Source organism: Papio anubis, chromosome 1 (genome assembly GCF_008728515.1).
Source record: "Papio anubis isolate 15944 chromosome 1, Panubis1.0, whole genome shotgun sequence".
Classification (NCBI taxonomy): domain Eukaryota; kingdom Metazoa; phylum Chordata; class Mammalia; order Primates; family Cercopithecidae; genus Papio; species Papio anubis.
The window spans coordinates 34192793-34219566 of record NC_044976.1 but is presented as its reverse complement, the minus strand read 5'-3'; the positions used below and the strand labels follow the sequence as shown (position 1 = coordinate 34219566).

The 26774-nt window shown below is 38.6% G+C and overlaps 1 protein-coding gene across 13 annotated transcripts in view; it reads right to left on the bottom strand.

Annotated features, from left to right (window-relative positions):
• LOC101005189 (argonaute RISC catalytic component 3) overlaps positions 1-26774 on the bottom strand; it is a 141777-nt gene that overhangs the window by 74394 nt on the left and 40609 nt on the right. For 4 of the 13 annotated variants that reach the window (XM_021939319.2, XM_003891585.3, XM_021939325.2 and 1 more), the window contains 2 exons: positions 26349-26557; positions 24766-24902 (listed from right to left, as the gene is read on the bottom strand). In XM_021939319.2, the coding sequence (XP_021795011.1) occupies positions 24766-24902; positions 26349-26557 (346 nt within the window). Of the gene's footprint in view, positions 1-8242; positions 8552-13089; positions 14180-14919; positions 17072-24765; positions 24903-26348; positions 26558-26774 lie in introns of those variants that run through there. The other 9 variants (XM_021939336.2, XM_021939340.2, XM_009204731.3 and 6 more) reach the window with 7 other exon arrangements.

The window sequence follows — 26774 nt, the reverse complement described above, 5'->3', positions numbered from 1 at the left end:
AGTGCAATGGTGCAATCTTGGCTCACTGCAACCTCTGCTGCCTGGGTTCAAGCAATTCTCCTGCCTCGGCCTCCTGAGTAGCTGGGACTACAGGTGACTGCCACCATGCCCGGCTAATTTTTGTACTTTTAGTAGAGATAGGGTTTCACCATGTTGGTTGGGCTGGGCTGGTCTCCTGACGTCAGGTGATCTGCCCGCCTCAGCCTCTGAAAGTGCTGGGATCACAGGCGTGAGCTACCGCACCCAACCACACATATTCTTTTGTTAAGCATGTGATTTTTATTGCTACTTTTTTTCTATTTCTGAGTTATGTACATTTTTCATATATTCTGGATATAAGTATTGTTCTGTTATGTTTTGCAAATGTGTTCTCTCAGTTGTAGCTTGTTTTTTTTTTTTTTTTTTTTTTTTAAAGAGTCAAAGTCTCGCTCTGTTGCCCTGGAGGGAGTGCACTGGTGATAATTATTACCACAACCTCTAACTCCTGGGCTCAAGTAATCTTCTCATCCTCTTAAGAAGCTGGGACTAGAGGCATGCACCACCACGCTCAGCTAATCAAAAAAAATTTTTTTTGCTATGTTGGCCAGGCTGGTCTCAAACTCCTGGCCTCAAGCAATTCTCTTGCCTAGGCCTCCCAAAGTGTTGGGATTATAGGTGTGAGCCAGTGCCCCTGGCTGCCTTGTCATTTTCTTAATGGTGTTCTCAAAAGGAGAAGCTTTTAATTGCAATGGTTTTCGATTTATTAAGAAATCCTGGCCGGGTGCAGTGGTTTATGCCTGTAATCCCAGCACTTTGAGAGGCCTAGGTGGGTGCATCACTTGAGATCAGGGAGTTCGAGACCAGCCTGGCCAACATGGTAAAACCTCGTCTCTACTAAAAATTCAAAAATTACCCAGGTGTGGTGGCATGCACCTGTGGTCCCAGCTACTCAGAAGGCTGAGTTGGGAGAGCCGCTTGAACTAGGGAGGCAGAGGTTGCAATGAGCCAAGATCACCCACTGCACTTCAGTCCAGGTGATAAGGAGATCCTGTCTTGAAACAAGAAAAATATCTTTGCCTCGTCCAAGATCATGAATATTTTCCCCATTTTCTCTTGGAAATTTCCCAGTTTTAATGTCTTATCCTGGGATAAACTCTGAACTAAATTTTCTGTGTGGTGTTAAGGTTAATTTTTTTATACAAATATCCAGTTGTTACATCATTTATTGAGAAGACTAACCTTTTTGGCATTCTATTATGTTGGGCCCTTTGTCAAAAATCAACTAGCCACATTAATGGGTCTATTCTGGTAGCTGTTCTGTAACCTGACAGTCTTTACCCCAGTATCACTGTTTTTGATTTCAGTAGTTTTACAGCACGTCTTGAAACCAGGTAGTATAAATCCACCAACTTTGTTCTTCTTTAAGAGAGTTTTTGGCTCTTCAAAATAGAAATGCTAGGTTCTTCGTACCAGCATATAAATCTTAGAATCAGCTTGACAATTTTATATATATATATATAAACTATATAAACTATATATATATAAAAAATTATTTTTTTGAGACAGAGTCTTGCTCTGTCACCCAGGCTGGAGTGCAGTGGTATCTTGGCTCACTGCAACCTCTGCCTCCCAGGTTCAAGCAATTCTCCTGCTTCAGCCTCCCGAGTAGCTGGGACTACAGGCGCACACCATCATGCCCGGCTAATTTTTTTTGTATTTTAGTAGAGATGGGGTTTCACCATGTTGCCTCGGCTGGTTGCAAACTCCTGAGCTCAGGCAATCCACCCACCTCAGCCTCCCAAAGTAAGCCTGATGGGATTTCTATTGTATTGAGTTTATAGATCAATTTGGGGAGAATAAAATTCTTAACAATTTGAGACTTCTGGTCCAAGAACACCTCTTTACCTTCCTTGTCTTTCTCAGTAATGCTTTGTAGCTTTCAGCGTAAGGGCCATGCACATCTTTACATTTATTCCTAAAAATTATGTTTTATGTTATGAATGGCACTTAAATTGTTTTTCAATTGTTGAATGCTGGTATTATTTGTTATAGTGCTAGTATTCATTTTTGTATATGCAGTTAGCATCCTGTGGCCTCACTAAATTGATGTATTAATTCTAATAATTTTAATGGGGCTTGTTTTGGTAGATTCTTTAGAATTTTTTTATTAAGAGTATTATGTCTTCTACGTAATAATAGAGATAGTTTTATTTCTTCCTTTACAAATTATGCCTTTTATTTCCTTTTCTTGTTTTGCCACTGCCTGGGACCTCCAGTATGATTACTAAATAGAAATAATGAGAGCAAGCATCCTTGCCTTCTTCTTGAATTTAGGGCAAAAGCGTTCAATCTCTTCACCACAGAAGTATGATGATGCCTGTATGTTTTTCTACGTGTTTTTAATTAGCTGAAGAAATTTCCTTTTATTACTAGTTTGTTATAAATTTTTATCACGAGAATGTTTAAAATGAGTCAAATAATTTTCCTGTTGAGAGGATTATATTGTCTTTGTCAGGTGTTAGTACCAGGTATACCAGCCTCAGAAAATGAACTGGGGCCAGGCATGTTGGCTTATGCCTATAATTCCAGCGTTTTGGGAGGTCCAGATGGGAGAATTGCTTGAGCACAGGAGTTCGAGACCAGCCTGAGCAGCACAGCCCAGGAGGTTGAGGCTGCAGTGAGCTGTGATCACACTATTGCATTCCAGCCTAGGTGACACAGCCTGTCTCAAAAAAAAAAAAAAAAAAAAAAAAAAATTTAGAAAACAATCTGGGCCGGGCGTGGTGGCTCCTAGGCAGGCCTTGGTGGCTCAAGCCTGTAATCCCTATGCTTTGGGAGGCGAGATAGGCGGATCACCCGAGGTCAGGAGATGAGACCATCCTGGCTAACACGAGGGTGAAACCCGTCTCTACTAAAAAATACAAAAACTAGCTGGAAATTGGGGCACCTGTAGTCCCAGCTACTCGAGAACTGGGAGCAGGAGAATGTGGTGCTGAAGACCTGGGGCCGGAGTTGCAGTGAGTGAGATCCGGCCACTGCACTCCAGCCTGCAGGCGACAGAAACGAACTCCATCTCAAAAAAATTTCTGAGTGTGGTAGCTTACACATGTAATCCCAGCACTTTGGGAGATTGAGGAAGGCGGGTCATGAAGTCAGGAGTTTGAGAACTGATGGCCAATATGGTGAAACCCTGTCTCTTTACTAAAAACACAAAAATTAGCTGGGTGTGGTGTGGTGCATGCACTGTAGTCCCAGCTACTTGTGAGCTGAGGCAGGACAATGCTTGAACCTGGGAGCTGCAGTGAGCAGAGATCCTGTGTTGCACTCAGCTGGGCAACAGAGGTGAGACTCCATCTAAAAAAAAAAAAAGAGAGAAATGCAGGGGAGTGGGGGAAACCCAGCACTTATTTTCTGAAGAATTGTGAAAGATTGATGTTATATTCCTTATATGTTAGAAAAAAAACTCACTAGTGAAATCATTTGGGACTGCAGTTTTGTGAGGAGGAATTATGAATTCAATTTCTTTGATACAGAAGGCTATTCAGACTTCTTTTGAGTCCAATTTTGGTAAAGCTGTGGCTTGTCAAAGGGAATTTATTTCATCTAAGTTATCAAATTAGTGGCATAAAGTTGTTCATACCATTCCTTATTAATCTTTCAATTCTGAAGAATCTTTAGTGATACCCCGCTTCATTCCTGATGCTGGTAATCTGCTTTCCCTAACTTCCTGATTAATCTTACCTGAGGTTTATTAATTCTACTAATTTTTTAAACAACCAACAGTTGGCTTCATTGTTGATACTCTGTAGTTTTTTTTTTTTTTTTTTGAGATGGAGTCTGCGCTCTGGCGCCCAGGCTGGAGTGCAGTGGCGGATCTCAGCTGCTGCAAACTCCGCCTCCCGTTCCGCCATTCTCCTGCCTCAGCCTCCCAGAGTAGCTGGAGACTACAGAAGCCGCCACCTCAGCCCAGCTAGTTTTTGTATTTTTAGTAGAGGCGGGGTTTCACAGAGTGTTAGCCAGGATGGTCTCAGTCTCCTGACCTGTGATCCAGCCATCTCGGCCTCCCAAAGTGCTGGGATTACAGGCTTGAGCCACCGCGCCCGTCCGATACTCTGTAGTTTTTAAATTAAATTTTGCTCTAATCTTTATTATTTCTTACTTTCTGCTTACTTTGGATTTAATATACTCTTTTTATTTCTAGCTTAAGTCAGAAACTGTGGTAGCCAGCCATTGAGATGGTCCCCAATGAGTCTTGACATATGGGATTCAGAGCTTTGTACAGTCCCTTCCCATACTGAATATCAAGTAATCTGAGTAACCAATAGGATATTATAAAAATAAAAAGAATGTAACTTTCAATGCTAGGTCTTAATGTTATTACATCTTCTACCCTGCTCTCTCATTAATCCCTGCTCTGGAGGAAGCCAGCCACAATGTTGTGAGGATACTTACCCAGCCTTATAGAGAGGTCCACATGGCAAGGAACTGAGGCCTCCAGAACTAAGTTGTTATCAATTAAGTGAGTCATACTGGAAGTGAATCCCCCAGGCCCTGTAAGGACTTGAGATGAATGCAGCCTCATGAGCTAGAACCAGTGAAGTCACTCCTAACTCATGGAAACTGTGTGAGATAGTTTATTGTTTTGAGTCACTATGTTTTGGAATAATTTAATATGCAGTGGTAGATAACTAATACAGGTACAAAATAAGACTTAACCATCCAAACATTTATTAAGTATATACTATGTCACAGATTCCTTTATGGGTTGAAATTTAGAGATAAACCAGACAAAGCCCCTGCCCTTTAAGAATAGATTCTGGGTTAAGATGGCAGATTAACAATGAGCATCTCTTATCCTTCTTCATTTCATTCCTTTCTCAAACTCCACTGTAACCAGGAATTTAAAAATAAATTAAAGGTACAAATCTAGAAGGGAGAACAGAACAGGGGATATATCAACATTCTGAAAGATGAAAAGCAAGTGAGGAAGTTGGTGATAAAAGGATGGGAGTGACGCAGAAAAATAAAGAGAAAAGCAGTCTGAGAAGCAGGTAGAGTCCTATATCCTGTGTCTAGCTCACATTGATGAACAGCTGCCTCTTGTTCATCCTTGCATAAATCTGGAGGCATACTAACTGGAAAAGATAAAACAGAGGCTCCCTGGAAGGAAGATGCCAGACACAGTTGAGAGCACAAGATTGTACCAAAAACAAGGGATTAAATGACTGTAACATATTAAATGCTGAATATAGAAGTTCCCCCAGCTAGAACTCCCAACGAGGCTTCCAGAATGCAGGCAACCACACTGCTATCCTTTAGGCAGGAGTTTGGAAGACTCACCTTTGGGCAACCTGACCAGCCAAGAGAAGAGACCTAAGGATCCTAACATTGTAGATTCCCCAACCTAAGCCCACTGAAATCACCCTATGGTGAGGATCAGAGTCAACAAATCCTATCCATGCCTTCAGAGCATCCAGTGTTTTTAGATTCCCACTGAATAGACAGTAATCAAGAATACTAGATATTGGATGAAAGCCTCCAAAGTGGAAGACAGAGATCAAAACAAACAAAAAGGAGTTTGGGGGAAGCATAAGCATGTACAGGAAGAACTCCAAAATAAATTATGCTCAGAAAGCTAGGAGAGGATACTGCATCTGTGAAACAAGAACAGCATGCTATGAAAGATAATACTTAGGAAATAAAACGTGAATTTTATGGTATGTAAATTAAACGTCAATACAGCTATTTTAAAAATGGAGTGATGCTTTTGAATTTCTGAAGAAAAATTTTCACCATAGAAAGAGCTGAACTATCATTTTAAGTTTGTTGATACATTTTCTAATATAAACATATATATATATTTTATATTTTTATATATAACATTTGCTTCCCAGGTATCCTATTCTCATGAAGCTTCTGAAAATTTTTTAAAAAGAGAAAAAAAGAAACAAGATTATACGAGAAAGACAAAAGGAATTCCCAGGGCAACAGTGAAGTATGATCTCAAGAAGACAGCTGTGCACCAAACAGAAAGGGCATAACTCAACCACACTGAAAACAGTGAGAATCAAGAGACAGATCTCATGAAGACTGTCACTGAAATTCCTGCAGCCATTACTGTTTTTGTTTTTGGAGACGGAGTCTCGCTCTGTCGCCCAGGCTGGAGTGCAGTGGTGCGACCTTGGCTCACTGCAACCTCTGCCTCCTGGGTTCAAGCAATTCTCCTGCCTCAGCCTCCCGAGTAGCTGAGACTACAGGTGCACACTGCCAAGCCCGGATAATTTTTTGTATTTTAGTAGAGACGGGGTTTCACTGTGTTGGCCAGGCTGGTCTCGAATTCCTGAGCTCAGGCAATCTGCCCACCTCGGCTTCCCAAAGTGCTAGAATTACAGGCGTGAGCCACTGTGCCCGGCCTTATACTGCTTTTCTAATGTGAAGATAGCCCGCCTGGGTAAGCCTGATCCAGATATCTTTAGTTGGCCTTGTTTGACCTCATGTTGCTAAAATTCTTACCCAGATGCCTGAATCAGCTGATAACTCTCATTCCACCCCAAAGAAAAGTTCTGCTTTGATCTACTTCTGAAAGGACTAATTTGAATATTGTAAAATCAAATTATTTCTCAATCTTAGCAATCTTATACCTGAACTCAAGACAAATACATGAAGTAAGCAACACTAATACTGTGATTAATAAATTATTTACTAGAAATCTGTTTTCCTTGCAAAAGCAGCATATTACAGTGTGAACTTCTAACTACTCTGCAGAAATAAAATTATCAAATTCTACAACCATTTACATATTCCAACTACTTTTTACTAAAAGCAAAATGGAATAGTGAATGTTTCTGAAAAGCTACATTTTACTGAAAAGTAACAGTAAACAAAAATAATTTTTTTTTTTTTTTTTTTTTTGAGATGGAGTCTCCCTCTGTCGCCCAGGCTGGAGTGCAGTGGTACAGTCTCGGCTCACTGCAAGCTCCGCCTCCTGGGTTCATGCCATTCTCCAGCCTCAGCCTCCCGAGTAGCTGGGACTACAGGCGCCTGCCACCATGCCCAGCTAATTTTTGTATTTTTAGTAGAGATGGGGTTTCAATGTGTCAGCCAGGATGGTCTTGATCTCCTGACCCTGTGATCCGCCCCGCTAGGCCTCCCAAAGCGCTGGGATTACAGGAGTGAGCCACTGCGCCTGGCCACAAAAATAAATTTTTTAACTGATGTGTCTAAGATCTCAGATTCGTCTGCCAGGAATCTTGCTTCTTAAGGGATGCAGTACAGAGCTATGTTAAAGGTATAAGCACTGGAGTCAGAAGAGTTGAACTTCTCCCCTTTAAATATAAACTATGTGACTTTCTGTCTCTAAACTTCAGTTGATGATACTACCTTATACAATTGTGGTGGAATTTACATGCAATACTGTAATAATAATTAATACAAAATGCTTAGTATTCTATCTGGTACATCAGAGGTAAATAACATCTTAAGGGAGATATAACTAACAAACATCAGATTCACTAGGTCTTTTTATTTTTTTGAGACAGGGTCTTGTTCTGTCACCCAGGCTGGAGTACAGTGGTGAGATCATGGCTCACTGGAACCTCCAGAACCTCCACCTCCCGGCTCAAGTGATTCTCCTACCTCAACCTCCCGAGTAGCCGGGATTACCAGCTCACTCTATCACGCCTGGCTAATTTTTGTATTTTTTGTAGAGACAGGGTCTCACCATGTTGCCCAGGCTGGTCTCAAACTTCTGGACTCAAGCAATCCACCCACCTCAACCTGCCAAAAATGCTGGAATTGCCACTATAATGGTCTTAAAATCTGTGAATTACAATAATACAATGCAAGTTGCAAATGGGCTGGCCTCAAAACAAGCTAAAGAAATATTCTGCATTTCATCAAATCTAAGACGCCATTGATGGTAAGGTGCACCAGCATTTTATGTATTCTTTAAAAAGAAACCTGCCAACTGAACTGTGACAAACCATCAATTGTAAGATATCTCCCAATTTCAGAGATGTTGAAATGTAAACAAACAATTTTGAGTCTTAGATTGGTAAAATACAGTAAGTTTAATTCCACAGTTGAAAGTTAGGCTATTAAAAGCCAATAGAACAATAATTCTCAAGACCAATCACACAATAAGAGAGAATTGCACTTATTTCCATCACCAATGTCACCTAGCTCCCATCTGTCATTTCCTGAGGGAAACATCCCTCCCTTTTATGCTTCCATTGCACTTGGTATTTTCCTTTACAGTACTTACTATAGTGCTCAATACCAGTCTTCTCCAGCTGATTTCAAGTTCAATAAAGGCTGTTTAGTTCAGTGCAGTATACCACGTACAAGGCTTCCAAAATCAAAATCACGCAAAAGCAAAAAAGGAAATGTAACCAAGTAACATCGTCAGTGCAATATTTCTCATTATTTTTCACAGCAGCATTTTATTGGCAATTAATAAACCCTTGTTGCAGCCTTTACAGAAAACAGTATGGAGGTTCCTCAAAACATTAAAAATAGAACTACTATATGATCTAGCAATCCCACTTCAGGGACTACATGCAAAGTAAATAAAATCACTATCTCAAGGAGATATCTGCACTCCCACGTTCACTGCAGCATTATTCGCAATAGCCAAGATATGGAAACAACCTAAGTGACCACTGACAGACAAATGGATAAAAAGAACGTGGTACATACATAAAATGGAATATTATTTAGCCTTTAAAAGAAGGAAGTCTTGTCATCTGTGACAACATGGATGAACCTGGAGGATATTATGTTAAATGAAATAAGCAAGACACAGAAAGACAAATACTGTATGATCTCACATGTGGAATCTAAGAAAGCTCAACTCACAGAAACAGAGGCTAGAATGGTAGTTACCCAGGGCTGAGGGCTGAGGCAAATGGTGAGATACTGGTCAAAGGGTATAAACTTTCAGTTACAAGATGAGTAAGTTCTGGAGACCTAATGTACTGCTTGGTGACTATAATTATTATGTATACTTGAAATACACTGAGAGTAAATTTCATGTTCTTATGTCTCTCACATACCTATGAGGTGATTGTTACATTAATTAGCTTGATTGCTGTAATCATTTCACAATGCATATGTATTATCAAAAATCACATTGTATACCTCAAATACATGTAACTTTTACTTGTTAATCATCCCTGAATAAAGCTGGGGAAAAAATAAACCAACTTCAAATGTTAGGCTTTATTTCCATTTCATTAAGCTACCATAGGTTTTTTTTTTTTTTTCGGAAACAAGAGACTTGCCCTATCCCGCAGGCTAGAGTGCAGTGGCAAGATCTCGGCTCACCGCAACCTCCACCTCCCAGGTTCAAGCGATTCTCCTGCCTCAGCCTCCTGAGTAGCTGGGATTACAGGTGTGCACCACCACGCACAGCTGATTTTTGTATTTTTAGTAGAGATGGGGTTTCCCCATGTTGGTCAGGCTGGTCTCAAACTCCTGACCTCGTGATCCACCCGCCTCGGCCTTCCAAAGTGTTGGGATTACACGCATGAGCTACAATACCCGGATCATAGGTCTTTTTTTTTTTTTTTTTTTAATCAATCTTATTTTTTTGCCTCCCAATGACACAAGTTATACTTTGCTCACATAAACATACTCTCATATTTTTCTTAAATCTTTTTGGTCTATCTCTTCTCCCTAATCCAGCCACTATATTCCATTTCTCTTTTCTTTTTCTTCCTAAAAGGAACCAAACTCTTGAAACTGGTGTGTATTTGCCCCATCTCTGTTTTATAATTTCACTTTATTTGTATGTATCCAGTACATACTTTTGTTCTTAAGTTTATATAAGTAACAACATATCCTTTCGCTTTTTTTTTCTTTGAAACAAGAGTCTCACTCTGTTACCCAGGCTGGAGTGCAGTGGCGCAATCTCAGCTCACTGCAACCTCGGTCTCCTGGGTTCAAGAAATTCTCCTGCCTCAGCCTCCTGAGTAGCTGGGATTGACAGGCATGTGCCACCATGCTTTTTTTTTTTTTTTTTTTTTGAGACAGAATCTTGCTCTGTCAGCCAGGCTGGAGTGCAGTGGCATGATCTCGGCTCACTGCAACCTCTGCCTCCTGGGTTCAACTGATTCTCCTGCCTCAGCCTCCTGAGTAGCTGGGACTACAGGTGTATGCCACCACATCTGGCTGATTTTTGTATTTTTAGTAGAGATGAGGTTTCACCATGTTGGCCAGGCTAGTCTTGAACTCTTGACCTCAAGTGATCCACCTGCCTTGGCCTCCACTGTGCCCGGCCCCTTTTGCTATTTACTCACCCCCAACATTTTCTTTCTTTTTTTCTTTTTCTTTTTCTTTTTTTTTGAGGTGGAGTCTTACTCTGTCGCCCAGGCTGGAGTACAGTGGTGCAATCTCGGCTCACTGCAACTTCTGCCTTCTGGGTTCAAGGGATTCTCCTGCCTTAGCCTCCCAAGTAGCTGGGATTACAGACATGCACCACCAAGCCCAGTTAATTTTTGTATGTTTAGTAGAGAAAGGGTTAAGCCATGTTGACCAGGCTGGTCTCAAACGCCTGACCTCAAGTGATCCACCCGCCTTGACCTCCCAAAGTGCTGGGATTACAGGTCTGAGCCACCAGGCCTAGCCCATTTTTTTTTCTTTTTTCTTTTTTGAGGCAGAGTCTCACTCTGTTGCCTAGGCTGGAGTACAGAGGTGTGATCTTAGCTCACTGCAACCTCCATCTCCTGGGTTCAGGCGATTCTCATGCCTCAATTCCAGTAGCTGGGATTACAGACGTGCACTACCATAACTGACCAATTTTTGTGTTTTTCATAGAGATGGGGTTTTGCCATGCAGGCCAGGCTAGTTTCAAATTCCTGGTCTCATATGATCTAAAGGCCTCTGCCTCCCAAAATGCTGGGATTACAGACATGAGCCACGATGTCTGGGTATAACATTGTTTTAATAATTCACATTGATACATATAGATCTGGTTCATTCATTTAACTGTTATGTAGTACACCACAGTATTATATAACTATTTATGTGCTGTTTATTCATTCTACTACTGACAGGAATTTAGACTATTTCCAATTTTCTGCTATTACATATAATGTTTCAAGCACACATGCAAGATACCTCTTTATGGGTTTTAAGTTATGCAATTTCATCTTTACTTCATCTCTTCTAGTTGAGAACTGCTCTCCTGAGTAGTTGTGCTAAATGGTACTTCTACAAACAATGTGTGAGAGTTCCTTTTACTTCATCCTCACCAACATCTGGGATTTCATAAGATTTTTCTTTTCACCTTGCACTTTTGGCAAATAATAAGGCTTTTTTTACAAATCTGATGGGTAAAAAATGTTAACACTGATTTCACTTGTAAGTTCTTGATTATAAATGAATGGGAATCTTTTCACATGTTTACTGGCTATATGGGTTTCCTATTTTGAGAACTACCTATTTTTCAATTCATCTGTCCTTATATTTTGTAAAGTTTTCAGTTATACGAGCTACAAATTTTCTAATATTTTAAACTTTGTTTCTTTTGCATTACACAAGTTTTAAATTTTGGTCAAGTTTATCAGTATTTTCCTTTGCAGTTTTTATACTTTTTACTTTGTTTGGTGTTAGGAATATTCTCTCATTTTTATCCTAAAAGAATTTGGAAGATTTGCTTTTCATATTTGGGATTATAATTCACCTAGAAATAAATTTTGTGTCTAATGTTAGATGGATCTAATTTTTTAAACAGTTAACTGTGTAAACACAATTTATTAAATATTCTACTCTTTCCCTACCGATCTGAAACACTACGTCAGATATTTACAGTTTCCATAAACACATATATGGCTTGTTTCTAGACTCTGCTTCATTAATCTGCCTGTCCCTGCACTTGAAGCCATGTGGTATAACTGTTACAGTTTTATAGGAAGTAGGACAATTCCTGCTTTATTTTTCTTTAAAATTCTATTGGTTTCTCTTAGTCACTTATTCTTCCATATAAATCTTAATAATACTACACCCTACTGGAATTTTATTTTATGTTTTTTGAGACAGGGTCTCATTCTGTTGCCCAGGCTGGAGTACAGTGGTGAGAGCACAGTTCACTGCAGCCTCGACTTCTGGGCTCAAGCGATTCTCCCATCTGAGCCTCTTGAGTAGCTGGGACTATAGTCACACACCTCCACACCTGGCTAATTTTTTTGTCTTTTTTTTTTTTTTTTGAGACGGAGTCTCACTCTCTTGCCCAGGCTGGAGTACAGTGGCCGGATCTCTGCTCACTGCAAGCTCCGCCTCCCGGGTTTGCGTCATTCTCCTGCCTCAGCTTCCCGAGTAGCTGGGACTACAGGCACCCGCCACCTCGCCCGGCTAGTTTTTTGTATTTTTTAGTAGAGATGGGGTTTCACCGGGTTAGCCAGGATGGTCTCGATCTCCTGACCTCGTGATCCGCCCGTCTCGGCCTCCCAAAGTGCTGGGATTACAGGCTTGAGCCACCGCACCTGGCCTTTTTTGTCTTTTTTAGCAATGAGGTTTCACCATGTTGGTCAGAACTCCCAGGCTCAAGCAATCCTCCTACCTTGGCCTCCCAATGTCCTGGAAATACCGGCATACCCACTGTACCTGGCCCCCAATTGGAATTTTAATTAAAACTACATTTATAGATTGATTTGGGGAGAACTGACATTTTATAAAATTGAGTCTTCTCCATAAGGATAATGTGTTTCATTAAATTTTCTCTTAGATATTTCAATAAGGTTTTATAATATCTTAGAGACCTCAGAAATCATTTATTCCCGAGCACCTCATTTTCAATCCAAACTCTTGATCTCATTATACTTGTTAAAGCTCAGCTAAGATATCACATACTAGTACAAATATTTCTCTGATTTTTGAGGCTCATTTGGATGCTCCTCCTCCTATGATCTTGGATTTATTTATTCATTCTTTGTTTAATATGACCAAAAGTTGTGCTGGGCATGGAGGGTACACTGGTGAATAAAATGACAATCCCTTTATGGAGCTTTCATTCTAATAGGAGAGACAGAACAATAAACACTCATAATTCAAGGTGATACATGCTATTATAGGGGAATTACACTGTGCTATGGGAATACAGAAGAGAAATACCTAACTCAGACTTGGGGGATGGCTGGATGGGGGGAGAAGGGTGTCAAACACTGCTTCTCAAGGAAGTAACATGTAGACTGAAACCTGTAAGAAGAACAGAAGTTAGCAAACACAATAGTGACTAAAAACCATAGTACTGATATCCTCGTCTCTTGATTTTATTGAAAAAGCTCTCATTGTTTAACTGTGAAATCATCTACTTTTTGTTTCCTTTTTTAGAGACAGGGGTCTCACTCTGTTGCCCAGGCTGGAGTACAGTGGCTCAATTACTGCTCACTGCAGCCTCCAACTCCTGGGGCTCAGACTATCCTCCTGCCTTAGCCTCCCAAGTAGTTGGGATTACAGGCGTGAGCCCCTCTGCCCAGTTCATTTATTTTTTGGATATGTTTCCCCTCTTGGCTTCTTTGACATCATGTTTGGTGTCTCATATTGCCTTGTAATTATCATTACTTGCTCACTAGTTCTTTCTTTCTTAAATGCTAGTATTCCTCAATGGCTTTATCCTTCTCTTTCCTGTTTCAATCTAAATAATATTCCTAAAGAGTTTTCCCACTTCTATAGTTTCAAATATGGATTTACGTACTGAAGAGTCCCAACATTCTTACTTTCAGCTCCCACATTATAGATTTTCATACCTAAATTTCTAACTATATACTAGATATGTCTGCCTATATGTTCCATAGAATCCTCAAGCTTCGGACATGTTAACATTGATACATGGTGTGTACTGCCAACTAATCAGCAATAGTAGATCTACTTCCATATTCAGTTGACAGTACCACCATTCATACCTGCTAGAAAACTCAGAGTCACTACTCTGAATGTACACTGGAGAGTACACCCTTCTTGGGAGACAGTTTATAATATGGCAGTCACTGTACCTTAAAGTTGCTTCAAGGGCTGAATAATCAGAAAATTTCACACCAGGTGTGGAGAGTAGTTGTTCTTTTTATTTATTTGAGATGGGGCCTTGCTTTGTCACTGCTGGAGTGCAGTGGTACAATCATGGCTCAATACAGCCTTGATCTCCTGGGCTCAAGCCTTCCTCCCATCTCAGCCTCCTTAGCAGCTGGGACTACAAGCACATACCACACCTGGCTAATTTCTTTCTTTTCTTTTTTTTTTTTGGTAGAGATCAGGTCTCACTATGTTGTTCAGCCTAATCTCAAACTCCTGATCTCAAGTGACCCTCCAGCTTTGGTCTCCCAAAATGCTGGGATTACAGGTGTAAGTCACCATGGCAGGTGTTGTTTTTAATGTGTTAACTTGCTAGGCTACCAGCTGCCATTTGTTTAATCGAACACTAATCTAGGTGTTGTTATGAAGGTATTTTGTAGATGTAATTAAAATCCATAATCCATTGACTTTAAGTAAAAGAGATTATCCTGAATAATGTTGATGGGCCTAATTCAGTTAGGTGAAAGGTCTTAAAAGTAGGGCTGAAGCTTCCCTGAGAGCAAGAAATTCCACCTATAGACAACTGCTTCAGCCCGTGCCTGAATTTCACCTGCCCTTCCTGCCAGCCTGCCCCAAAAATTTCAGACTTGCCTATCTAGCTCCTACAATTGCATAAATCCCCTCTCTCTCTATACTTCCTACTGGTTCTGTTTCCCTAGCTGAACCTTGACTGATATGCCAGGCTTATAGTTTATTTGCAAAAACAATTCCTTCAAAAATCTAGTAAAGCTCTGGTCTATTTTTTTCCAATCAGTTCCATGTACCAGTAACTACACCCAAAGTTTTTTTTTTTTTCTGGACATGGTTCTTAAACCTATTTTTTCAGCTTAATCCTTCCTCTCCATCCCACATTAGACCATCACCATCTCTTACCTGAACTAGTGATTGAAAAGCCTCCTAACTGGCTTCTCAGATTAGTTTTTTCTCCTCTATCTATTCTCCACACTGCTGCCAGAGGTCTCTTTCTGGAAAACAAATATGATCATGTCACTATCCTTCTTAAAAACCTTTGAAGTCTCCCTATCTAAAGGACAGAGAGAAGTTTTTTCTATTTCACTGATTGGTTTTTATCTTTTATTTCTTTCTATTCTCTTTCGCATTTAATTTTCTGTGATTTTTCTAACTTGTTGAGAATGAATGTTCATGTCACTGATGCTTTTTTTCTTTTATAATAGGCATTTAAAGTTTTAAATTCTCTCTAAGCATTGCTTTAGCTGATCATACCAGTTCTATATGTATTGTATTCATTATCCTTCAGTTCAAAATTTTCTTCATGATTTCTTTAAACAAGGGGTTATTTAGAAATTATTTCTTTATTTTTTAATAGAGATGGGGGTCTCACTATGTTGCCCAGGCTGGTCTCAAACTCCTAGGCTCAAGTGATCCTCCCACCTTGGCCTCCCAAAGTGCTAGGATTACAGGCGTGAGCTACCACACCCGGCCTAGAAATTATTTCTTAATAATTTTCAAAGCTGGACTTCAAGTTCTAGTAGGAACATAACAGCCATTTAGTTCCAAATTTTCCCATCTTTCTCCGAGAACCGGTACAGAGCAACAAAGACAATGTTAAAAACAAAAAATACCATACGTCTTTAGTGAAACTAGGGGATAATAAAAACCTAAAAATGCCAAATTATAAGTAAATATGACCCAAAGTACTTCAGAGTAAAATGAAGCCACATCTGAGCATGGGAGAAAGACAAGAAGTATAAAGGAATCTGGTAGGGGAATAGCACATCTTTACTCCCAGAAAGAAAAGAACCTATCTCAAGTGGGAACTACAATGTTTAGAACTGAGATTAAATGGGGGATTCTCAGAAGGAGGTAAGGAAAGGAGGTGTAGAAAGTGGCAGAACAATAAGTGGTTTGGAAGTGACAGATCTCAGAAAGGACCACTCTTTTATAAGTGAGGCAAGCTCTTTTGTAATTTCTTCTTTTGAAGTAGTTTCAAACTCACAAAGTTATAAGAATAGTACAAAGAACTTCTGTATATCGATCACAAATTCTTTAATTGTTAACATTTGAGGCAGGCAATTTAAAGGGTAGGAGGTGTATCCCTTGGTAGCAGAAATAGGACCCGGAAAACTCATGGCTGGTAGTTCACATTACTTAAACCCCTTAAGTTACTGAGAGGCAGAGGAGATGTGGCTGTATTTTGAAGAAAGAATCCACCAGAACAATGGAGCAGAGAGCCCTTGAATACAGAAACCTGGAAAACTATCTTGCTCCGAAGGTGTTCCTAACGTTCCTAAGACCCTTAAGTCCCTTCTAACAGACGGTTTGGGAAACTCATCTCATGCCAATATAAGCAACAAAAAAGTGGTTAAGTATCTATACAAAAATACCATAGAAAAAAATGTAAAAAGGCACTGCGACATCTCTGACAAAGAAACCTCAACAAACAATATCATCACAAAGCAGAGAAAAATTAAAACCCTACTTGTTACTCGCATTGAAAAATTCCTAATGCAGTTATGAAGAAAAAGTTCAGAGCAGAAATTTAGGAACTCAAGGAGGAGCTATCCAGTCAACGGGAGTTGCAGTGAAACAAGCATGGCAGAACTCAAAAGAGAAATGGAAGAAAAAGAATTTTAAGAATTAAAAAAATTTAAGAACTAAAATGCAATGAGCACATGGTAAAAATATACAACACGAAAGGCACAGTAAGAAGCATGTAGGATAAAAATTTTTTAAAAGTAAATAAAATGATAGACATAAAACTGACCCAAAATGGTCAATTAAGAAAACATCTAATAATTTTATCAGATGTCACTTAATAAAATAATTTCTAAATTATTTGGTATTTGGAAGAAATACTTTCAGCAATCACACACAAAAAAGCACATCCCTTCTAAGAAAAATAAAATCAAGCTGGCATCATACTTCTCTATTGAACATTCAATGCCAGAAGACAGTGGAAAAATACCTACAAGGTACTCAAGGAAAAAGTGTGAGCCAAAAATTGTCCTTCAGGAATAAGGCTACAGATAACTCAGCCCTTATTCATATGAGCATTTTTTTTTTTTTTTTTTTTTTGAGACGGAGTCTCGCTCTGTCACCCAGGCTGGAGTGCAGTGGCCGGATCTCAGCTCACTGCAAGCTCCGCCTCCCGGGTTTACGCCATTCTCCTGCCTCAGCCTCCTGAGTAGCTGGGACTACAGGCGCCCGCCACTCGCCCGGCTAGTTTTTTTTTTTTTTTTGTATTTTTTAGTAGAGACGGGGTTTCACCATGTTCGCCAGGATGGTCTCGATCTCCTGACCTCGTGATCCGCCCGTCTCGGCCTCCCAAAGTGCTGGGATTACAGGCTTGAGCCACCGCGCCCGGCCCATATGAGCATTTTTTGAAGCAGCAACTTGAGGACAAACTGAAACCAACAAATGACCAGAAAAATTTCAGCAAAAGGACTGGCAGTGAGCAACAATACATTTAATTGCAGATTTAAGATTGAAAACAAATGGAATGAAACTGTTACATGGTCTAAGAATGTAGGAATTCAAATGAATGAATATATACAAATGAATGTCAAGAGTAGAAAATATAAAAAGTAGAATAAGCTCAATGACTGCACCTCATGTGCAATAGATAAGAGTCAAAGTTGAAAGTCAATCAGTAAAACCTTAAGCAACAAGAAAGAATAAAATTATAAAGGGCAATAAAAGAATACTATATTGGCTAAAAGTAGTAGAAAGAAGGGAAGAGAATAAAGCTAATGTAACTTACTCAATTAAGGGAAAGAAAAGACTGCTTTAAAACAGAGGAAGACAAGTATCATATAAAAGTGTAAGTATAAAGATAACCACTGGGGGGAAAATCTTCCTAATATGAGGACTACTATTTAAAAAGCACAGAAAACACACCACTCAAAGTTTCAAAATATATACAAACATAAAAAATGGCATAAAATAATTTTACAAAACCACAACCAATGGTTGTGTCTTGATAGGAGGATATGTCCTTTCTATCTATATCTGGCTTAATTCATCCACTAAACAGAAAAAAAAGCTTTAAACTGACCCACAAAGCAAACCATTCTATGTTGTCATAAGATATACCTGAAAAAAAAAAAATTAAAGGATAGGATAAAGTTCACAAAAGCATGAAGTGCAATCCTTTTATTAGATAATGTAGAATTTTGGTCAAAAAGTACAAAAAGTCACTCATCATATAAAGGTTATAATTCATAACAAAGAAAATAGATATGAATATATATGCTTCTAAATATACAGTAGCAACATTCAGAAAATGAAATTATAGGAGATAGAAAAAATAGAAAGATACTAATAATAGGAAATTTATTTCTCCTAGTCTGAGAGAACAAAAAACAAAACTAAGTAAGGAAATAAATGACATAAGCAACATAAACTGGTAGCTCTGATGGATATTTCACCCTAATCTAATATATGAATATACCTTATTTTCAAATAGCCATAGAACTATCACAAAAATTGACCATATATTGGGCTACAAAAAATACCTCTACAAACTCTAAAAGGAAAAATACAAACCACATTTTTTAACAATACAATGAAACTAGAAAATTCACAACAAATCCAGAAAACAAAACGATTTCATTCTGAAAATTTGAAAAGTCTCTCAAACAATATTTCAAGCACAGGGGAAATACAAAAGAAATTTGTGGACTTTCTAGAATATAATATAATACCTATTTCTAGTTTCTAGAATAAAAATACTACATAGCAGCCTTGTAATACAGCTAAAACAGTGATCACCAGAAAAATAATTGTTTTAAATATTTCCACCAATAAAACGAAAGTACGTTACTAATCTAGCTTAAAAAGACAGAAAAATAACTTTAAGAATAATTCCCATTGTTGGCTGGGCGCGGTGGCTCATGCCTGTAATCCCAGCACTTTGGGAGGCTGAGGTGGGTGGATTGTGAGGTCAGGAGATCGAGACCATCCTGGCTAACGTGGTGAAACCCCATCTCTACTAAAAATACAAAAAATTAGCTGGGTGTGGTGGCGGGCGCCTGTAGTCCCAGCTACTCAGGAGGCTGAAGCAGGAGAATGGTGTGAACCTGGGAGGTGGAGCTTGCAGTGAGCCGAGATCGCGCCACTGCACTCCAGTCTGGGCGACAGAGCCAGACTCCGTCTCAAAGGAAAAAAAGAAAAAAAAAGAATAATTCCCATTGTCGGAAAGGCCTTACTTTCCTCAACATCAGTATTGTGTCCTGATCACTGACCAGAGAACTGAGCCTCCAGAATCCCCAGGAAGCTGCTCTATCCTTAAAGAACAGTAAGACGGTTGTAACTTGCTCTGCCTGTAAACACACTTCAGGAAGGAAGGGGAAGTTGGCAGATACATTTTCAAATGATCTGCAACACAATTCTTGAGAGTTTTCTAGTGAGCTTAATGTTAATAAAAATTGTTTTCAGGCCAGTTGCGTTGGCTCACGCCTGTAATTCCAGCACTTCGGGAGGCTGAGGCAGGCAGATCACCTGAGGTCAGGAGTTTGAGACCAGCCTGACCAACATGGTGAGACCCCATCTCTACTAAAAATACAAAAAAATTAGCTGGGCATCATGGCACGCACCTGTAATCCCAGTTACTTGGGAGGCTGAGGCCGGACAATCGCTTGAACTGGGGAGGCGGAGGTTGCAGTGAGCTGAGATCGAGCCACTACACTCCGACCTGGACACCAGAGCAAAACTCAAAAAAAAAAAATGGTTTCAATAAATTTGGGTACCTTACTTCTAGAAAGAGTTCATCAAGATTTTATTTCATTGATCCAAGAATTTAAGTTGAAGTACTAAATATACACCTGAGCTAGAATAATAGAAAAGATTCTCTATTATAGGTTTCAGTAATTCATTAACTGGGAAGAATATGTTACCAAAAAAGAAATCAGGCCATAGGAAAAAAGGCTAAGGATAAAAGTATTTAATTAAACAATCAGATAGCATTCATTAACTATATTTTGTTCTTAATCAGAAAGCACTCAATACATTTTGTTTTCTAAAATATATATTTATTTTTGTATTCTAAAATAAATATTTATGATTCCATAACTTTTTAAAATTTTTTGATAAAAAGTAATAGATGTTTATTGTTGAAAGCTTGAAAAAGATGGAGAAAAACAAATACCACCCAATTTCACTACCTGAAAAAAAAAAGTGAAAAGAACAAAGCATAGATATGCAAAATAATAAACTGAGAAAACCACAGATATACACAGAATTTCAAAAACTAATAGAAACTGGCCGGGCACGGTGGCACATGCTTGTAATCCCAGCACTTTGGGAAGTCAAGGCAGGCAGATCTCTTGAGCCTAGGAGTTCGAGACCAGCCTGGGCAACATGGTAAAATCCTGTCTCTACAAAAAAATACAAAAATTAGCCAGGTGTGGTGACATGTGTCTGTAGTCCCAGCTGCTCAGGAGGCTGTAGTGGGAAGGTCACTTGGCCCTGGGGGGCAGAGGTTGCAGTGAGTCAAGATTACACTACTGCACTCCAGCCTGGGTGACACAACAAGACCCTGTCTCAAAAAAATAATAATAATAACAACAATAGAAACTACTTTGTAAAACTCTGTATAATTAAATTACATATGAATAAAATAAATAATTTTCCAGTAAAATGTGAGCTACCAAAAGTGAACCTAAACACCCTGAAGAGACTTTTTTTTTTAATTAAAAAAAAATTTTATGGGTACATAGTAGGTGTATATATCTATGGGTTACATGAGCTTTTGATACAGGCATATAATGCATAATAGTCAGATCAGCGTAAATGGAGTATCTATTACCTCAAGCATTTATCCTTTCTTTGTGTTACAATCCAATTATACTTTTAGTCATTTTTAAATGTATGATAAATTATTAGACTGATTTTCACAAAATAAATGAGGGAAGTTTTAAAACAGCTACCTAGCAAACCAAACCAAACGAAACAAAAAACACCAGGTCACAAGGTTTTATAGGGGAATTCTACGAAATCATAAAAGAGCTGATAATATCAATACTATTTTAAAACTGTTATACATTTTAGAAAATGGAAAACTTCTGAATTTTTTAGGAAATAATACCAAAACTTGACAAAGACTGTACAAAATGGGAAGGCTGCAGATTAATCAGACTTTTGCATTTTAATTTATAAAAGTAAAGTGTTAGCAAACAGAATCCAGCATCAATTAAAAGACTCTAGGACTGCTGGTTTGGTTCAATGTTTGTTAAAAAGAAGAGAAATATCACATCTTCAGCTCCATAGATGCTGAAAAGGCATCGGACAAAATTTACACATACTCTTGATAAACATACTTAATAAAACAAGAAACAGATATTCCTTAATATGACAATATATACAAACATACAATACTTAATGCTTCTAGAGCAAGAAAGAAAAAGGATGCACATTAATCACTACTATTTAATCCTACCTTGTCTGATTAGTCTATATAATGTGGTAAAAAAATTAGAGGTATGGCCGGGCGCGGTGGCTCAAGCCTGTAATCCCAGCACTTTGGGAGGCCGAGGCGGGTGGATCACGAGGTCAGGAGATCGAGACCATCCTGGCTAACATGGTGAAACCCCGTCTCTACTAAAAAATACAAAAAACTAGCCGGGCGAGGTGGCGGGCGCCTGTAGTCCCAGCTACTCGGAGGCTGAGGCGGGAGAATGGCGTGAACCCGGGAGGCGGAGCTTGCAGTGAGCCGAATTGCGCCACCGCACTCCAGCCTGGGCGACACAGCGAGACTCCGTCTCAAAAAAAAAAAAAAAAAAAAAAAAAAAATTAGAGGTATAAAAATCCAAAGGAAGAGGTAAACTTATCACTAGTTGCAGGTGATGATTATAACCTAGAAACCCCAATAAAATCACCTGAAAAAATACCACAAACAATAATGGACTTCAATAACACAGAAAGAGAGAAAGTATACAGAAAGCAAAAGCCTGAATACATATAAGCAATAACAAGTTAGTATCTATAAACCCATTTAATAGCAACAAAAAGGAGAAAATATCCTGGAATAACAAGAAATGGCCTGGGTGTGGTGGCTCATGCCTGTAATCCCAGCACTCTGGGAGGCTGAGGTGGGTGGATCACCTGAGGTCAGGAGTTTTGAGACCAGCCTGACCAACATGGTGAAACTCCGTCTCTACTAAAAATACAAAATTAGCTGAGTGTGGTGGTGCATGCTGTAATCACAGCTGCTTGGGAGGCTGAGGCATGAGAATTGCTTGAACCCGGGAGGCAGAGGTTGCTGTGAGCCGATATCACTCCATTGTACTCCAGAGCGAAACTCGGTCTCAAAAAAAAAGAAAGAAAGAAAAGAAAAAAAGAAATGTGAAAAATTTATGTGAAGAAAGCTGTAAGATCTCTTGAAGAAAACAAAAGTAACCTTGAACAAATAGAAAGACATAGTATATTCTTTGACAGAAAAGATAACATCTTAAAGATGCCAATTTGTCCTAACTTAATTTATAAATCTAATAGGATCTCAATAAAAATAACAATCTGTCCTCTCCCACTCACTGGATCTAAACAAGGAATTTCTAAAGCTTATACATAAGAATGGCCTGGAAAACCCTGAAAAGAGAAAATGGGACTAGTCCTATCAGATATTAAAAGTCATAAAAGAAATGACTGACCAATACATACGTATGTGTGTACACACCAACATACAAACAAACTTCTGCACAGCAAAAAAAAAAAAAAAACTCCATCATACCAAAAGTCAAAAGACAAATAGCAACCTAGGTAAAATATCTGCAACTCATGACAGATGAAGGGCTAACTTCCTTAATTTATAAAGCTTTATCAGTAAATGAGAAGACCAAAAATCCAATAGAAAAAAAAGGGCAAAAGATATAAACTAACAGTTCATTAAAAAAGAAACACAAGTGGCCCTTATATTTGTGAAAAGGTAGTCAAATACAAATTAAGAGGACACAAGAAAACTATTTCTTGCAAATTGATTGATGAAAATCTAAGAGTTTGACAATTCTAGTGGCAAAGATATAAGGTAACTGGTACTCTCATTCATTGATGAAAAATATTTACAATCTCTATGGAGTGCAATCTGGTAATAATGATATAAATTACAAATATTAATACATTTGCCCTTAACTCATCAGTCTAACCTCCAGGAATTTATCTTACAGACATATCTTAATATACATAAAATAATGTGAAATAGAAAATAGTTAAAAATAACTCTAGTATACATCTAAAGAAAACTAGTTAAATATATCCCCTCCTCAATCACATATTACACAATGGTAGGTGCAGCTGAAAAAGTGAGGAAACTATGCCCTGATCTGGATGGATCCAGGGATCCTTGGAGGAATGTCTAATTTCAGGTACTGGGCAAGAAATATAAGATGAGAAAGGAATATCCTGCTGTGTCTGAAAGCAAGAAAGCTTTCAAACATTTACGAATTATCAACAGGACATGAAGCTTTTCCACAGAAAAATTCCATGCAAATTTTAATGCAAATCCTAATGCAAAAAGAGTAACAGAAAATTTACCAGTTCGTAATCCCTAGTGAAATAAATAATTTGGGTCACAATGATCAGTGAACAGAACATTAGCAATTCAAAAGTTAATTAAGAAATTTACAATGGAAGATCTCTGCATCTACTGATTAATCTCTGAACCTAGAGACTGATTTTTGCATCACTAAAATTGGGACCACTAGATACTGTGTTTCCTAATATGACACAACACAAAGCACTTACAAGCATTTTGAACCAGAATGGAATGAAACTTCTAAGCTTTTATTTTCAGAAAATATAGGGGATAGAGGAACAAGGTAATAACACAAGAAAACAAAAAGACAAAATCAGATTTGAACATATTCTACAGAACAAGTGACCAAGTTTTTGTAAAACATCAATGGCATAAAGAAACAAGAAAACAAGGAAGGAAGTGGGACTACTAGATCGAAAAAGGCATAATAATCAAATGTGATGTGTGGATCTTGTTTTGCTTCTGATTAGAACCAGCTAACTAGAAAAAGGCATATTTCAGACAATCAGGGAAATCTGATTATGGACAGATATTAGAGGGTACAAATAAATGCCTGTTTATAATTTTCCTACATATAATAATGACATTGCTGCTATAAGAAAATATCCATAGTTTTAGAGGTACACATTGAAGTAGTAGGGACAAAATAACATGCCGTCTGGGATTTGATTTAAAAACACTACCGTAGAGGAAGAAATGTACTCGGATTACGCAAAGGTAGAAAAATTCTGACAATCTGAGTAATGGCTACCTATATGGTAGTTCATCATACTGTTCTCTCTGCTTTTATATAAGTTTGAAAATATTTTGTAAGAAAACACCTAAAAACAAGAATGCAATTAGCATCACATTAAGACCAGCAGTAGGTATAACATCTGGGGGTCACCATGCTCAACAGAATTATCTTTCTTAATATATATATTTCATAATAAAATGTTGGCTTAGAGTTAAAAGGGCAAAAGTGAGTTATAATAGAAGATTGCTCAGATAATTGTCAGGGCTTTTAAATCTGTCTTCATGTGCTTGCTTCATGTTTGGCAGCATTCCAAGGTAAGTTCTACAGGCTTTCTAAACAAAATGTAATAAAAATATAAAGGTTTTTCTAGTAGATCATAATACATGTCCAAATATTACTTCGAGATACCGGTATGTATAATTATATACAAAATTTATGTACACACATCATATAGAAATCTACCACCCAATACAGAATATGGCTTTAGTTCCCTTACCATCAATATTAAGCATCATTTTCCACATGGCAGGCCGAACAGACTGATGGAATCCAAACCACACTTCCCTGCCTCCTCCCAGAGGGTGGTCATATCCTTCTGGAGCAGAGAAAAATGAACGCCCCACAGGCGTGTATCTACAAAAATTAAAATGGCATGTTCAATCCTTTCCTTCTCATACGAGTATTTAAATCTGCAGAAAAGGGGAGACTAGAGCACAATTAACTTATCATAATGATGCTCATCATTATGAATGTATGAAACTAAACATGTTCCAAATTTGAGAAAGCAAAAAGTACCCACTCTAAACGGAAAAAAATCTACTTAAATTTTCCTTTCTCAAACCTGTTGGTTGAAATAAGAATGAATTTTATCTAAAATAATTTCTTAAAAATAGGCTTTAAAAAGTTAACAGTTCCAACCTTAAAAATGTTAACAAGTAAACAATTATTGAACAAAAAGCTATTTCTATAAATGTGTTTGCAAGACATACTATTTTTCTTTAAAAAAAACATACTGAGTCAGGTGTGGGGGCCCACACCTGTAATCCAAGCACTTTGGGAGGCTAAGGTGAGAGGATTACTTGAGTCCAGGAGTTTGAAACCAACCTGGGCAACATAGGGAGATTCCATCTCTACAAGAAAAAAAAAAAATTTAAATTAGCCAGGCGTGATGGTGCATGCCTGTGGTCCCAGCTACTCAGAAGGCTGAGGTAGGAGGATTGCTTAGGCCTGGGAGGTTGAGGCTGCAGTGAGCCATGATTGTGCCACCGCACTACAGCCTGGGCGCCAGTGTGAGACCATGTCTCAAAATAAACCCAACCAAACAATAAAAAATACATGGGTACACATGCGGTCACACACAGGAGCACACCCTACACATGTGAGGTCCTAGGATTATTAAGAAAAGCAATTCAAGCCGGGTGCGGTGGCTCAAGCCTGGAATCCCAGCACTTTGGGAGGCCGAGGTGGGTGGATCACGAGGTCAGGAGATCGAGACCATCCTGGCTAACACGGTGAAACCCCGTCTCTACTAAAAATACAAAAAACTAGCCGGGCGAGGTGGCGGGTGCCTGTAGTCCCAGCTACTCAGGAGGCTGAGGCAGAAGAATGGCGTGAACCCGGGAGGCGGAGCTTGCAGTGAGCTGAGATCCGGCCACTGCACTCCAGCCTGGGCGACACAGCGAGACTCCATCTCAAAAAAAAAAAAAGAAAAGCAATTCAACACAATTTGATATTGTCGTATAAACAGTGAAATTACTTTTAAAGCAAGATAATATAACAAAAGAAATACATCTGAAAATAGATCTGTTAAGACTTTTAGATCCTAAGAGAAAGGGTGAGATATTTTTCTATAAAATTATTCATAAGATTAGCTAAGCTAATGATGTATAGTTACTTGCAAAAGCCAGATAATTTTCTGTAACGTACTCCTGTCAATGAATTTGTATTGATGCTATTCTTGTTCAACATTTCAGTTGAACAATCAAAATATACGGCAAATAAAGGTTTAACCAAGAGAAGCCTGCACAAGTCATTCTTGGGAGTTTAAAATCTAAAGAGAAAAAAAGCAGAAGCACCCACTTCATGGAGGGCAGATGTCGTAGCACCACATCAACGGCATGGACAGGGTTAGTGCTGATTGGCTTGTCTAATTCCAGTGGCTCAGGCAAGGTCCGTCCTGTCAGTACTTCATGCAGTAGATGCCAACTCACCCGAGAGACAAATTTGATTGACACCTTAAAAGGTCGATCTTTTCCACCTTCCCCAGGTAAAGTAACGTCTAAATCTACCTGTTGATGGGAAAAGAGTCAACTGGTAAATGTTGAAAATGATAAATACAATTATTTTAGATTTAACTTATAAAAATATCTAAGAGAAAACATGGCAAAAATAGTCAATAGACTAAAATATACCATTTATTTTATTTTTTTGTCGATAAAATTTAAATAACACAGTTACTCACACCAGCATTATGTGTCATTGCAAAATACTGGAAACTACCCTAAA